The sequence below is a fragment of the Brachyistius frenatus genome, unplaced genomic scaffold (genome assembly GCF_029030835.1).
Source record: "Brachyistius frenatus isolate BFR_SWC_R1_liver_20210118 unplaced genomic scaffold, ASM2903083v1 Contig_38, whole genome shotgun sequence".
NCBI lineage: Eukaryota > Metazoa > Chordata > Actinopteri > Embiotocidae > Brachyistius > Brachyistius frenatus.
Genome location: NW_027210637.1, coordinates 2807457 through 2823456, shown reverse-complemented (window position 1 = coordinate 2823456; position 16000 = coordinate 2807457). Strand labels below are relative to the sequence as shown.

The following is a 16000-nucleotide window of genomic DNA, read 5'->3' as shown; positions in this document are numbered from 1 at the left end:
GCTTAATCTTTAGAGAATAAATCTGTTAGAAGGGCGTAAGCACTGTAGAGATGACAAGGTAGGAGAAGAAAAAGAGAGACAGGAAAAAACAGATCTGGGTGCACAATCGGCAGAGATTACGATAAAGCAGCCACTCAGCTCCGACTGAGCTTCTGACCACACAGCATTGCACACAGGTGGGCATGTTAAACCTAATCATGTTCTCCATGACTCTTTCTGTTTGCCTTTTATCTGAAGTGCTGCTGAAAAACACTCTCTTTCTCCCAACCACAAGACGAGAGGCATTTATTTGAAGTGAGGATGAAGACCTCTGTATCGCCCACATGCTCCATAATTATGACTCATACATTTTAAAACAAGCATACGATGTTCGGTGTATACTACAGGGTGAATTAAAGCGCTCGGTCTTCTGCTTGTCTGGTGGGTTCAGTAGAAAAAAATGAAGGGAAACTCCAAAGCAGACAATCAGAAGAATGAGAACGAACAAAACGAGCAGCGTACCTGTACAGCCAGCCAAAGTAATCATGGTTTACCAACAGGCTCGTTCACACAAAGTACTCACAACGCACAAGATTGAGAGACAGCGTGATGAGCTTACTGAAGTGCTCCGTTTAGACGAGGTTTAACCAACTACAGCATCCATTTCAGTCATTCCACGGAGTATTGCCTCTGCTTCATAGGGAGTTACGACAGAGGCCGAGTGTTTTGGTGGCTCTGTGTTAAGACCACTGGCAGTACCAGGTCTCAACTAAGAGGCTGTGGACAGCCCGTATGTCGCAGCTGCTCAAGTTGCCATCTTCAACACGCAAACACACGCAGTCACACGTACGATTTCAAAGCCCAAAACCAAACGCACGAGGTGAGCTTGATAAAAGCAGCTCTTTAAGCTGTTTGCACCTTTGCACTTATCAGCTGGATGCCATTATTGCAATGGCTTCCACCATGTGTGTGCATGTGATGGAGTGACTGACTGAATACTACACACCAGCTCCAGTGAGAGAATATCACAGTACAGACCATGAAAAGATAGAAAAGGTGTTTGTGATAACATTTATACCGTCGTAATTATCCCGTTGTTACAGCTGCAGACAACGCTGCAAATGAATGAGAAGGACTGATTTACGACCAGGTTGAATTTACAGGATTAAACGTCGACAAAATATTCACTGTTCAATATTTCAATAAATAGTCAATATTTTGTCGACGTTTGTATATAAAATTACAAATACCACAATACGAGATTTTAAGCATTTAGGCCCCTTCACTTTCTGCACACTTTATTATAGATAAAACTGCCACTTTTAGCCCATCAGTCTACACCCATAACGAAAACATGAGACATGTATGCAAATGTATTTTTAAAAAAAATCTAAAATGAAATCTCTAATTTGTTTCCAGTTGTTGTGCAAAGCTGAGTCAATCACATCTTGGCTCATATTCAACTGGCACACACGATCGCCTCTAGTCCAATTCGGCTAGAAAACAAATAAGTGTACTTCCCTCAATACACGTGGGTCACTGCCATCTATAGTCAGAGCATCACATTTAAGCACCTCAGTTGAGTGTGGCCCTAAAACCACCCAGCCTCTACATTTTCAGGAATATTTCACTTAATGTGCCGAATCAGTATTTGTCACTGCTCCCGACCGCTCACCAACTGTGGGATTAATGTGAAAACAGCAGACAGAAGGACGTGGCCTATGGCTAAAAGTTGTGATTAAAGAAACTCAACGCTGAACAGTGGCAGAGCAGTGATTGTGAGTTCACAAAAGGGTTGTGGGGAACAACTCTCCGTGTCAGCGCACATCATTTAAGTCTGTCTTTCCTTCATTAACCCAGTTTTCTTTAGTGAGTATCATCCATCAAACTGGACTCCGACTGGTTATGAAATTGGAGAAAGAAGTAGAGAAAGAGACAGAGGGTGATGATCAACTCAGAAAGAGCCACTGATTTTTTTTTGTTTTTAAAATTCAACTCGGGTACTTTCTCAACATGTTTACCACACACTTGACCTTTGAGATGTCTTCGGCATACTTTTCAGGACTAAAATTCAATAGTATGCGGTATGTGACATTTAAAAAGGCTTATGATGATGGATTATGTTCAATAAAACAAATATAATCACTGTAACGGGTGAATAAATGTGATAATATTATCCATTACGACCAAATCCAGCCAGGGCTCGAAAATGAGTTGCAAGAGTTTCTTTGCTTTACACCCACATCAAGTTGACGAGTCATGAGAAGTCTTTGTGGCCATGCAAGCAGTGACTCGGTCATTATTCTATGACCTCGGCCTGTTTTTAAATAATTAGACAATGGAAATGGGAATAAAAGTACTGTTGCATTCAAGATGCCAAAACTAAGAGTATCATTGTTTAGTTTGAGCTTTCACTTCTGAAAGATGGATGACATTGAATCATTTTCTTAGGGAAAAGGAGTTCAGATGAGCAATAATAGCATATACAAAATAAAGATTGTGCAAAATGTCCCTTAATGTGCAATCCAAGAGATGAGGACGAGACGGACAGGGTCAACATTTTAAGATATTTCAACTCCAGTGATATGTAAAAAAAAAAAGAAAAAAAAAAAGAAAAAAGGATTAGTGCCTTGTTTATCTGTTTAAAGGATGACGTAAAGAGATTTTGGGATTAAAACGAAAGAATAAGATGATGTGTGTCAACTGATCCCAGAGGGAAGGTCTGGGTAAATGGCAAGCGAGAGGAAGCGCAAACACTCGCATACTGTCACACTCACACTGAATTTCTAAGCAGCAAAGGACAAGTGGATCAATGAGCCACATTCAATGCATACAATCACTCACACGCCCTCTGTGCGCCCTCTCATTCACACACCTTTAACCAGCAGATTACACGTGGACGCACCCAGACACGTCCCAGGCCCAGTTCAGCCGGTGAAGGATGCGTTAATGAAGGATGACACTGAGATAATAGGCTAGCACCTGTTCATAAATTCCACACACACACCCAACAGTTTCTCTATCAATTTTCAGCCCTACCTCCAGTTGTCGCCTCAGCTCCTTCACGTGGGCGGAGTCCTGCGACAGATCTTCCCTCTGGGAGGCGTCGGCCAGGACGTTGACTGTGGTCTCTGCCTCCTGGAGCCATTTGAGGAAGGACTCCAGCTCTCGGAGAGACACCTGCACACCTTTCAGTTCACTGTCCAACTGGGCGTGACGGTCATTCGCCCTGCCAATCAATATCAAATAGTCAAATATGTTCCTATTGATGAGAAGAGGTATGATTTATGGCAATAACTGCACCAGTCAATAGATGATTAAACAGTGGCTGCAAAATCCCATTGTCATATGACACTATCAAATGGTGTCTGCATATGAGCATACAGACAGGTAAACAGGAAAGTTTGTATGCACCCGTTGTTGATGATGTTCCAGGCAGCATTGTGTTTCTCTGCGACCTCTTTGATCCTCCTGGTGTCGTCGGTAGAGTACTCGCGCAGAAGGTGATTGGACAGCTCGTTGAAGGCTGCAACTGTGGCTTGGCCTCGGCCCAGAGCTTGGAGGAACTCCTGTAAAACAATCAGCACAGTGGCATTCGTGACACTGGACCATGACACTGAAAATGTGACACAAGTGATTCACTGCGAACATTATGAGTCACTGTGAAGGGCCCGGCATTACCGAGGTTATTAATTTCCCTGCACTGTTTTCTGTTTATTGTTGCAGGTTGGTAATTTTAGTAAGACGAATTGCCATGCGAGGATATTAATTACCTATTGTGTGAACTCTGTGAATAAAACTCAGAAATACAGAGAAATTTGTTTCTGAGCTCTCTGACGTTGTTTGTTTAACCTCTGCTTAATCAAGCAGCTTACATAAAACCCAACTGAACAATACTCTAAATGTAGCAGTAGCAAATAAGTCATCCACATATGACCACTGGGCTCCTATTCTTCTCACAAAAAGGTACACTTCACTGTTTTAAATAGACAATTACTCATTGTTACAAGACCACACAAACCAGGAGCAGATAGCTGTGTATAGGGCATGCTGGATTCTGTTAAACTCAGTTGCCCTCTAGTGTTTGGTTCCTGTAATGTGTCAGACACACTCCAGGGGCAAAAATTTGTTTCCAGAAACTCTCGGCCAAGTCATCATCTCACATTAAAATGATGGATGATGTGGGTGTATGAATGTTATAAAGGTTCAAAGTGATACTTCAGAGGTGATTTATTCATTCCCACCTTGTACAAAACTTCACAGCTGTATAAAGAACCTCTAATATGTTGCAGAGTAAAGTTTGGTTTGAGATTTTTCTTTCCATTTGGAAAGCAAATAGACAAATTCCCCTGAGTAGATGTCTGGTCTCCCGTAATAACAAGGATGCAGAATCACGGTAAATGACTGCGGGAAGGACAGACGTTAGACATGCTGAGGTCACGGAGAGGAAGTTAGGCAGTGAAATTGTTCCCTGACCTTACTGTCTTCAAGCTGTTTAGTCAGGGGGTCTCTGGACCGCTGAAGAATGTTGTGGAAATGTCCATCATTTTGCCCAATGATTGCCTTCACATCCCTCCTCTGCTCCTCCCACTGGTTGCTGTGGCCAATCATGTTGTCCAGCTGCTGGAGCCGCGCCTCGACGCCATACTGAGTGCTGTCCCACTGGCTGCGTACTTTCTCCACTAGAGACATATGCATATTTAACAGGGAGAGAAAAGAAGAAAGTGATGGAGATAAAAGGTAACGGATACAAATGACAAAACAACACCGATCCTGTGCACAATATTTGAAAAAAAAATGCTCTGTTGTTGTTTTCTTTGGAGCAGCGGATGAGATTTTTGTTTGATCTAGTGGCATATCTTTTGAAAGCTGTTCAGTGTGTGTTTACTCTGTACATACATTTCTCAGTAATGGATGTGCGAACATCGACATTAGAGGTCTTGTTTTTAATGTTCTGTGCCAGGGTGAAAATGTCCTCTAGCTGGGGGTGACGCTGCTCCAGGTCATTCTTTGTCACCTGCCATGTGACAAAAACAAAAGAACACATTCACACAAAGTGTTCAGTACATTGTTAAACGTTAATCATACAAACAACTTCACAATTTCCCTCCCTCCCTCGTCACTGCTCCTCGTTTCTCACCTGAAGACGTCCCATCGTGGTTCTGATCTCCTTCGTGTCCCCCACAGTGACGATATTAGACTTGAGCATCTGGGTGATGAGGAGAAGCCAGTCTGCCAGCTCGGTGGCAGTCTCGTTAAGATCGGTGGGCGCCACGGTGTCTGGCGTGTGCGGAGTTTGGTGGTGGGGGTCCTCGCTCACCAAGCTGGCCATCTGCACAGCTGAGGGGACCGAAGACACTGGAGAAAGGGGAGTAAAAAAAAAAAAAAGGCAAGGAATTCAAGGCAAGCGGTGTTTACATGTCGGGCTTCTTTAAAAGGAAATGATGCAATGAGCATTTAAGATGTCAGAGTGAAAGAGGAGGTGTTGTCAAATGGCCCTCAGAGGATAGTGGCATCACACTAAATCAAGATAAATGAGGTGTCTGGGATTGTTATAGTGTTACACAACCAGGACTTTGTTGCTCACCTCTTATTTGTTATTTCATCATGCATTCTCATGCTTCGGATTAAGGCAAGCCAATAAGGGTTTGTAAACAGAAGTGAATATTTATATGTTTGTCATGTCCTAGTGATGATCAACAAGAACCAAATGCAGAATTTCCTTTGTCTAGTTAAACGTTTAATACTTGTGGAGGACATGTTTTGGATCATTTCCTCCTTATTTCCTTGAAGTGTTATAAATAGACAATTAAAGAAATTCATGTCTAGTCATTTTTACCGAGCTGTTGGTGCTGGACAACCAGTTGGTGGTGTGTCCACGGAGATACAGGTGGTTGAAGAGATTCCCTCAGTCGGCCATCCAGGGCTTTCCAATCAGCTGCCAGCTCCTCTACCTTACTCTATACACGTGAAGGCACAGAGGGACACATACATAGAATTAATAACTGAATACTAAATATTAGCACAGGAAACGGACAGTATCCAGGTTTTAATAAAACAGCCAATTAAAAAGGTTCAATAAATCCCAGGAAACAGAACTGCTCAAAGAGGGGTAATAGCGCTTTAACTGAGCAATCTGGTATAATTTTATGCTATAATTATCAGTAATTCGTTATCAAATTATATTACTATGGAAACTGAGACCTTTTCCTGAGGCAGCAGCTGCTGTCGTCTCTGCAGCTCTATAGAATGAGCCAACAGGTCCTCCAGGTCCCTCTTCCTGTCCTTCATTGAGGCCTCCAGAGCCTAACACAGGTTCAAATTAATTTAACATTGGTGCATATGATACATGTTTTTTTTTAGTGAGTATAGGTGTGTGAGTTCTTGTGATGTATTCAGACCATCTACCTGCGCTTGGCCAGGATTCAGGCCTCTTGTGATGATTGTCTGGTGTGTGACGACGACCCAGTCCGTCAGCCTGTTCATCCTGTCCTGGAACTGGGCATGACTTTGCAGGTTGGTCTCCACCTCCCCGACTTTGTCCAACAACTCGTGGGTCACCTGCAGATGAGAGAGGGAGTAAGATATAAGTGAAGGATGGATCACGGGAATGATTAGAGAAAGCAGAGAAGGAGTCAAAGAGCCAGTATAATGTTTCTTCTACATTTCAAGACCAAAACTTTGGGAACAAGGCTAAACAAAACACCAATAAAAATGTTAAAAGTAGGTATTTGGACTTTGCTGTATTGTTGGTATAACTTGACTTACCTTGCTCCAGTTGAGGTTGATCATTCTCAGTTTGCCAACATGCTGGTCTCTGCTCCGAGGGCTCATGCTGGGATTGGACAGGATCTGAGGAGCGTACTTGTTCAGCCAACCAAGACGTTCATTCTGTGCATCCATGTCCTCAGCAAGAGCCTGAAAGGAAAGATGCATAGACCCTTATTTTTCACGCAAAAAAATATCACCGACTGATGGACAATGAGAGAAAAGTTTTAAAATGTGTTTCCAAAAGGGAAAGTGAGTTTCTGTGATCATATTTAGACAGGTGTTTATTGTGATTGAGATGGGCAGAGCAACTTGTGCATACAGTTTAGTATAGAGGGGGGGGGACAAAAGGACACACAACAGTCAGAGCTGACTATAAAAATAGTCTGTACCAGCTCTGGACCAGGAATAGAAATCTCTACTCTCCCATGATTCAGATTAACTTGAGCGTGTGTTGGGTTTTTGCTATACCTTGAGTTCTTTGAGGTTTCTATCAGTGGCGCTGACAGGCAGGTAGCTCACAGCGTTTTCCGCCTGCTCCAGCCACACAGCCAGCTCCTCGCGTCTCCTCACCAGGTCTGACAGGGCCGGATCTCCTCCAGCCAACCTGGACAACACACACACACACACACGCACTTAGATAAGGATCTCCATTTCCTCCAGGTTGCAGGCCTAATCCTAAAATTTACATTTAAATTGCTGTTATAGACCGATTGACCGCATTGATAACGTTAACCTGCCAAAGACTGATAAAGAAACAGTCTGATAGTGACGGCGAGTGAGCACTAACCTCTACGCTACATTGTACTGTAAAACCAAGATGTTGTATAGACAAGACAAAGGAATGTCAAAATCTCAATTTACTTAATGCCACTCCTTAATCTCTCTAAAATGCCACTGCATCTTGTGTTTCTGTGGACACACTACCTGCGCTGTCTGTCGAGGACCTGGCGGTTGACGGCTCTCCAACGCTGACCCAGAGTTTCTAGCTTCTCTTCAAGCAGGGACCCATCGGGAGATGAAAGCTTCCCAATGATCTGTTCCCCAGTGCGGGTCAGTACGACCAGGACCGGTTGATGACTGGTGAGGCCTTCTTCCAGCTCCTAAAATACATGTAGGACATAGAAAACAGGAGGAAGGGCGGGAAAAAAAACCAGGTGGAAATGGGGTTCAGTCAAACGGCATAATCTGATTCACTCTGGTCCAAATCCTCAGCTCAAGTCCATCTCTCCAGGTAAATCTCTTATTGACACATAGGCATGATTTGTAGCGAGGCAAGATTTAAGCTGCCAAATCTCTACTTGCACCAGGAGAGATTTAACTTGCCAAGCAAGACCCGTAAAGCAGGGTGAGTGATTGTAAAGTCCACTAAAGGTTGAGTCAGCTAATTGATCTCTCAATTCCCATCCACTTGATCCCTCATTTCATTCTCAGCAACTGTGAAAACATTCAAAAGAGCTCTAAAGGTGGGAGTGCAGCTCGAGGTGTGGAAATCACATTGATATAGGTGTTAATGGCGGCGGTGCCATCAGCGATAATGCGTCGGCTTCAGAGTATTTAATTCCCCTTGAAAATGAAATTATTGCTTCAGTAATCAAACAAAGCTAAATTAAAGGCCCCTTCTTATTTTACTCGGCCTTCTATTTCCGCTGTGCATAATTAACCCTTATACGTGTGGTGTGTTTATATAATTCACTACTGCACCCATTTTTCCCCTTGGAGAAGAAAATGACTTTATCTTCTGTCCAACATATCCAACCATCTAGCTGCATACATCTCAAACACTACTATAGAATCCTGGGAAGTTATTAATCTCGCTTCAAACACATGATGATAACATGATATTGTCAATATTTGACTAATGACAAAGGTGGAACATCACGAAAGTTTACTATTCCATAAAAAAAAACATATTTAATCGGTCAGGGGTTGAAAAACCAAACACGCATACAAAAATCTTCTGGAATACAACTGTACATGTTTAAGTTCAGGCAGTCATACACACACTCACATAATCCATCCATCCATCACCCTGCACTGACCTCTTGGCACTGGCGTGCAGATTCCAGGTCCAGCTGTCTATCAGGGCCGATGCTCTCGGACAGCAGTGACTCTGTGTCGGTTAGCCACTGAGAAAGGTCTTTGAGGTCACAGTGAAACTGCCCCCACTCCTCTATGGCACGGTCAAAACTCCTGCAGCACAACAAGGAAACACACACACACTGTCTTTGTTAATAATAACTCACAACAAAAGTTAAACTAAAAAAGGCGGAAGACACTGAAACATTTTTCAATTTCTGATTCCACAGACACTATTAGTAGACACTTTGTAATATAGTACGCTTAATTATTGGAGATAGATAACAGGAAATTGATGTAAACATGTTAAATCACTGTAGATGCAGAAGCAGAAGTAGTAACACCTTCATGGAAAAATATTGTACTGCAAGTAAATATTCGGTATTCAAATTATGTAAGTATTATCAGAAAAATAGACTTCAAAACGTAATGGTAGAAGTATTCATAATAATGGCAAAATAGCCCAATTTTAATACTCGATACAACTTCTTTATACTAGTCTCTTAATAGGAGAGAAAGACAGCATATGCGTGCCTCATATTCTGTGTATGAAATCTTTATCAAAGGAGGTGACTAATAACGGTTGATAAATAAAATGAATGGAGTAAAAAACACAACAACTCCCATTGAAATGAAGTGACATTACATATAATACTGTGCAAAATGAACATACTTTTGTTTTTTAAAAAGCCTTGAAAATGCACTTGGTTATTTCAACTTAAGAGTAAATTTCTTGCAAAAAAAAAAAAAAAATGCAGAGGGACGGTTTGTTGATGCACCTGGAGGAAACGTGTTCGAGTATAATCTGCACGCTCCGTTTCATTTTCAAAAAGAGTTCACTTTGTAAAGTTCTTGATTTGAATGACGATGATGGCCTCTGGCTTTGATAGCTCCTACTTAGCTCATCTTAAGTATTTCCCCTCACTTCTTTGTTTGTGTTTATGTTGAGTTGGCTTCATGAAAAATAAAAGAATTCTGCTCTCTAAGAATAAAACAGTGTTTACCCACCAGGAAATGATAAGGAAAAATGGAACTGTTGACCTCTATTAAAAACGCCATGACAAGCAAGAACCCCTGACAATGCAATAAAGTTCCCTCTGACACTACTGAATAATGTAATATAGACCAAGAGGATGATTACTTGAATGTGCAATACAAAAAAAACTGATCTATATCACGTTGGTGGTCTGCATGATGGCTATTTCCTGTTACAGCTTCGCTTTGAGCAAAACAGATCAGATCAGAGACACGTTGAGGAAATGAGTTTTGGATGAGCAATTTTACAAAATATACTTCACTCTTTTGATTTTTAATGATGCCCTGAGGTTATTGTGATTACAGAAGGAGTGCTTCAGCAGTTGTGTGCAATCTCAGAATTAGTTTACTTCCGTCTGTGCACACATTGTATTCAGCAAATGAAGGCGGTTTATGCCCAAGGAATTGTGCTGATGGTATTCAAGGTCACCCACTTCGTGTGCATGTGAGTGAATGAGTGACTGACTGAAAATGTGAATAAGCATGAGAGTGTTTATGTCCAAGGAATTGTTTTGATAATAATCAAGGTCGGTGTGCGTGCTTCACCATGTGGCCTGGTCTGTCTCTATCTGCTCCTGACTAGTGGACAGCTGGCGTTTACTGTCCCTACAGCTTCGACCAAACATCCTAACACACAGATTCACACGAACACGTCACATCTGAAAGTAGCAGCTTGTTTGCTTTTCTGTATTCACCGCGTTTTCTGTGAAAGTCTGCTTTAAGATTGAATCAACTCTGTCCTTCAAGGGAATGAGTGTACAGCCGTGGATGAATTTGTTGGTAAGAAAAGAAAAACCCAGATTCTTTCTGAATATCTTTCTGAATAATTATTTCATAAAAATCTGATTTTGCTTTAGATTTTTGATTCAATAGAATATTCTTAAACATCACTATAGCTCAAGTTTTTGCTGAGGGTACCATCGAATCTGTCAAAGCCATTTTAGAGTCATCTTTGTAGAAGACAAAGCAGGAATTTTTTTTTCTCAAACTCTCTTTGCATTATTTTATGATATACCAAAGGAATGCAAGTATACATGAGGAGGAATGAAGCATTTTTTTCAATGAGCTGGGACCAACAAATTAATCCACGACTATATGTATGGTGTTGTTTGTTGAAATCTGTAAGTAAAGTTGGTAGACGCACCCCTTCCGGTGGTTGTACATGCGGTTGAGGCGGTCCCACTCTGCATTGAGCTGCGTGAGGGCGTCTCCCATTTGGGCCACCTCGGCAGGCGAAGCATCCCGGATGGCATCAGGCTGCCGCTCGTGGATATTTGAGACCTGCTCACCCAGAAGCTCCAGATTCTCTTTGATATTCTGTGAAAGGGGAATATAACAATGAGGGAAGAGATACAGAGAGAGGGGAACTTAAAGCCAATGCAACAAGCAGCATTGTGCATAAAAGTACACGTCACCCTCAATGTGTCCTCCTGGCTGGAAAAGTCTTCATAAAGCCCCCCGCTGAGTTCTGGGGAGTTCAGGAGCAACTCATTGTCAGCCATGGTGAGGAGGATTTTGTTGATGTCCAACAGATAGTCAGAGGGACTCCGTGAGGGAGCGCTTCTACGCTCCACTGCAAACATCTCCTGCAAGACAAGAGACAACATTTAACTTCCATTGTTGTATTTAATTAAAATAAAAAAATGCAGTCTGACAGCAGCCACATCACATGAATTAGAAAAACAAAAATAATCAGGTAGGTAAATAACCGTGCAATTAAACGATACATTTTTGCACACTACCTAAATAGACTAAATAGAGTATGAAGTACGAAATGAATGTAAATAATAGAAAAGGATAAGAATACGCTAGATACGCTTAAGATGGTCTCAAATATGCTGTGTATTGTGTATACCATGTACAATGTTGCTAATATGCCACAGTACGCGCACATTAGTGCAAGTTGAGTAAATAACTAAAGAGACGCACAGACCTTAAAAAGTCAGTTTAATGATCTGATAATATAACAGATGTGATAAACAGTATCAAAGATCAAATAAAGTCCAAAGGAAGGTTACTTTCTGTCCGAGGAAGAGGAGAATCAGAGTGATGTTGCCTTCTTTTGTCACCGTGGGGAAAAGGAAGTCTGAAGGCTGAGACCAGCAGGTCAAACTGCAGGTCAAACAACAGTTTGTGCAGCATCTTCCTCAACACAACCAACTGCAAGGGCTCCAGAAAAGCATGCAGTGAGCCTTCCCCATGAGTTTGTTGGTGACATTGGGTCTGATGTTGCTGTCCCAGCAGACCACAGCGGAGACTGTTGCACTAGCCACAACGGACTGGTAAAAGATCTGCAACATCTTGCGGCACAAATAAGAGAGTCTGTTCTCTTCTTTCTTGTGGACAGCCTGCACGTTGCATTTCAAGTCCAGTCTGTTATCGAGGTGGAGTTATTCCTCCGATACCAGCATGTCCTGAGTGTCTACATGTACATTATATGTGCGTGTGCTTGTACGAGTCCCTCACCTCGGCTGAAAACTCGGTCTGCTCTCTGAAGGTGCGAGTAGACGACGACTCCACAGAGACTTCCACCTGCCTGATCTGCAGCACCCTCAGTTCCTAAAGCAAGCGGACACATAAATACAAGTTAACCAAGCTGCATCAGTGTACAAACACAAAATCAGACAGACCTTTAATTTCCTAAATAAAAACACATTCTCACTTCAAGGCCCTCTTAAACAAGACAACACATTTTCATGCATCTCACCCTCCGAGTAGAATATTGGTTCTGCAGCCGGAGCAGCAGAAGTCTCAACTCCTCCCTCTGGCCCTCGTCTGAAGTTTGCTGCACCAGTTCGTCTCCTCTTCTCAGCAAATCTTCCACGCTAGCTTTTTCTTCATCCATCTGGTGCAGAGAGACACAGAGTAAAAAGGTCAAACAAAGCACGCAAGAGCCTACAATTCCAAAATTATTTGGGGGGTGATTTTCTTTTCTTTTTTACTTGTATATCTTCCATTTAGTTTACAGAAAAAAAAAGAGCAACTTGCGCACCAGAACCTGACATGAGCTCAAGCAACAAGTAGACAGCACTGAGAGAAAATACTATTTAAAACACAGTAAGAGCGCCCTAACTCAGTGACCTTGCTTCAGATTGGTCTGTTTTTTTAAATCAGCCCGTGTGTTTAACGTCATAAACCTTGATAGTACAGACTGAATTCCAAACTTGCTAAGCCTTGAAATGTCCAATCAAAGCTCATCTTCTCAGATGGCAGCTTTATATAGCCTACAGCTCAGCATATTCTTCATAGAAAAATCTCAAAACTTTAGAAAGAGAATAACCCTGGGTCAAAATTCTTTGTGTGTGTGTGTGTGTGTATTGAAATTGCTCGTAATTCAGTAATTATTTATCTATTCACATTTCTACAGTATTTACAAGCTCTGCTTTAAGAAAGCTACTTCGTTGCGCTGCCTATTTAATGTATACTTGTATTACCATTATTATTCTCATCATAAGTACTGTTGCTTTGAAAGTTTTAAAAACTCTATGAACATAGTGTAAAGGGTCAAACAGTGTACCTTGTCATCATCCAGGATGTTTGCTGGATCCTGCTGCTGCTGCAGAGCCCTCAGAGTGTCCTGCAGCTCTGCCTGAAGGTCCTTCACTTCCCTTGGGACCACAGCTTTAGCTGGGTGAGTCGGACTTTCTGCCCAGATCTCCTGACTGTGAACGACCTGTTTAAGAAGAAATCAACTCCGTCAGAGATGCTCACATAAACGATCTGCATTCAGCTGTAATATTATTCATACAGCCAAACTGACAGCGTTGCCGTCTTTTTTGGCAGCTATTTCTTTGTATTTCAAGCTTTTATCAAATTATTTATAAGCCTTTTGTCTATGATAGAGTATCTTGTGGTAATATATTGTTTGATTGGCTGCAGTGTATTTAGCACTGACGATAGTTTCTTGTACCAGCTGAGGCGCCTGCTGGTTCATCTCCCCACCGGCCAACTCCAGACTGGTCATCATCTGTGTGCCAAAAGGAAATAAACACACTTGAACAGACTGATTTCTGTTTGACAGTTAAAGCTTTTGTGCATAGACACCAGCTTAGGCTTGTTTAGTGATGAATGCTAATCTGACAGTTAATTTTAGTCAGTGATTCTGTACCTTAGCAGTCTTTATGTGCTGGGAGACTTTGTCAAAGTTACAGTTCAGCTCGGCCAGTTTGGGCTCCACTACATCTCGACAGGCGGGCCCCCTGCTGGTCATCAGGATGATAGCCTGGTCCCTCACGTTGTCCACTCGCAGACTGATATCTTCCAGCTCCTCCAGCATGCTCTGAGGACAGACGGCAGAGTAGCTGTTCATCTATTTATCAGCCTATGCTACCAGTCATTCTCTCTCGGACTGGATGGCAGTGCAGCCTCGGGTCACAGCGCAGAGCTTAGTACAGCATGTATTGATCAAGGTTAGCAGGCCCAGGGACCAGCTGACCTTCAGTTGTCATGGCAAGAGAAACGGAAGGGTTACGAATTTAATACGACTCCGAGATGAATTATTTGAGACTTCCATAAATGATTCGGCTTCTGTACTTTCTTAATTTTCTCCTTTCCCAATCTTACCCACACAGACCTCTCTGTTGCTCTACCGTGACTACTTCTCACTCTTTTTATTCCATTTGGTGATGACGAAGATGTGCAATCATTATAAAAAGCTACAGAATAACACCTTCCCCAACAGGATCCAGACATGTATCCTTGTGAAAAGTCCCACCTTAATTGAGCACAAAGGTTTGTGTTGAAAGAGTTGACAAAGCAAATCCTTTCCAGTGAAAACACATTAAAATCTCTCTATACCACACAGTAAGAGGAAGAGTAATCCTTGATGGATTTTAGAGGCAGTGATTTCCGTAAAGCAAGTTTTCATGGCGTCAGCTCTACCAATTATTACATATTTTAAAGACTTAACATTCAAAGAAAATAATTCAAACTAGTAACTTTCTAATGTTAGAGTGGGAAAAAAAAAGGCAGGCAACGTCAGAAGATAACTATCCTTTATGTGCTGGGTGCTGTATGCACTTTACTGATGCCTTATCTCTGCTTCACCTTTAACACGGTTTCCCTCTCTGTGGGGCCCAGGCGCTCAGCCTCATCCAGGTGGATCTGCGTCTGGTAGAGCCAGGTACTGATGTGGGCCAAGTTCTCATCAAAGATTTCCACCTCGTTCTGGTGACTCTGCAAACACATAAAGAAAATAAAGAAAATGAAAGCTCAGTGGTTTCCTTCAGGAAATCAAAATATTCATAACTATTAAATGTGCTCCTCTATTTTCCTCTTAATCTAAAAAGACAGACATTGCAAGAAGTCATGTAAGAGTTTGGAACGTCATGACAGTGTAAAAATATGAAGAAAAAAAAACCTTCCTGTTCTCTTTGTTCAAATAGAAAATACATTTATCTTGAGGTGATTTACATGTCCTTTTTTTGTTGTTGATTTGAAGTTTAATTTCTTTGCCAAGCTACTGCAATCATTCAAATGACACAGTATAATAAGGAGAAGTTTTATTTGGCTTGTAAATCTTCTAAAGAAACAGCCTCGGAATATCATTTTTTTATATTTTCATGAACAGGAAAAACACCTTTAAAATATAATAAACGTGCTGTGTGTGCTTAAATATGTTAGTACATTGATATGCATTATAAATGCAGTAATACATTTATAAAAGGCTTCTCCATATCAAGGAAAAGAGTACGCAGAGGTAATGTGATAAATATATCCATTTACTCATTTTTGTTTATTTTTAAAATGTTGGTAAATCGTGTAGAAGCAGATGTCTCTGAACACTAAAGCAGGTGGAGGAATGTACTGACTCAGAACATAAAATAAATAACATAGCAACTCTTCAAGTACTTGTAGTCTTATTGTGTGTATCATTTTTATACCAGAACAGCGCTGAGCCAGTCCTCGGTACAGCTGCGGACGTGTCCCCAAGCTTCGTTGAGGCCGCAGAGTTTGTCCTCCAGCTGATTCTCGCTGCCCTCCACCAGAGTCTGCAGACCAGCGCTCGTCTCCATCAGGCTGGACAGCTCCACCTGTCGACGCTCCGACTCCTTCAGCAGGCCCTGGTTGAGGACCACACACAAACAAGTAAAATATATTTAACAGGGTCGTGTGATAACCTCCATGTTTCAATAATTCA

The 16000-nt window shown here is 41.8% G+C and overlaps 1 protein-coding gene across 1 annotated transcript in view; it reads right to left on the bottom strand.

Moving 5' to 3' along the window:
* utrn (utrophin) overlaps positions 1–16000 on the bottom strand; it is a 178638-nt gene that overhangs the window by 117842 nt on the left and 44796 nt on the right. Inside the window, exons 35-55 of the mRNA XM_069701803.1 lie at positions 15744–15923; positions 14908–15036; positions 13970–14140; positions 13757–13828; positions 13379–13534; positions 12569–12706; positions 12328–12420; positions 11277–11447; positions 11006–11178; positions 8790–8940; positions 7675–7850; positions 7219–7354; positions 6748–6897; positions 6388–6540; positions 6184–6285; positions 5819–5939; positions 5120–5337; positions 4879–4996; positions 4456–4661; positions 3394–3548; positions 3019–3208 (exon numbers count right to left, since the gene is read on the bottom strand). Coding sequence (XP_069557904.1) covers positions 3019–3208; positions 3394–3548; positions 4456–4661; positions 4879–4996; positions 5120–5337; positions 5819–5939; positions 6184–6285; positions 6388–6540; positions 6748–6897; positions 7219–7354; positions 7675–7850; positions 8790–8940; positions 11006–11178; positions 11277–11447; positions 12328–12420; positions 12569–12706; positions 13379–13534; positions 13757–13828; positions 13970–14140; positions 14908–15036; positions 15744–15923 — 3159 coding nt within the window. The remainder of the gene's footprint in view (positions 1–3018; positions 3209–3393; positions 3549–4455; positions 4662–4878; positions 4997–5119; positions 5338–5818; positions 5940–6183; positions 6286–6387; positions 6541–6747; positions 6898–7218; positions 7355–7674; positions 7851–8789; positions 8941–11005; positions 11179–11276; positions 11448–12327; positions 12421–12568; positions 12707–13378; positions 13535–13756; positions 13829–13969; positions 14141–14907; positions 15037–15743; positions 15924–16000) is intronic.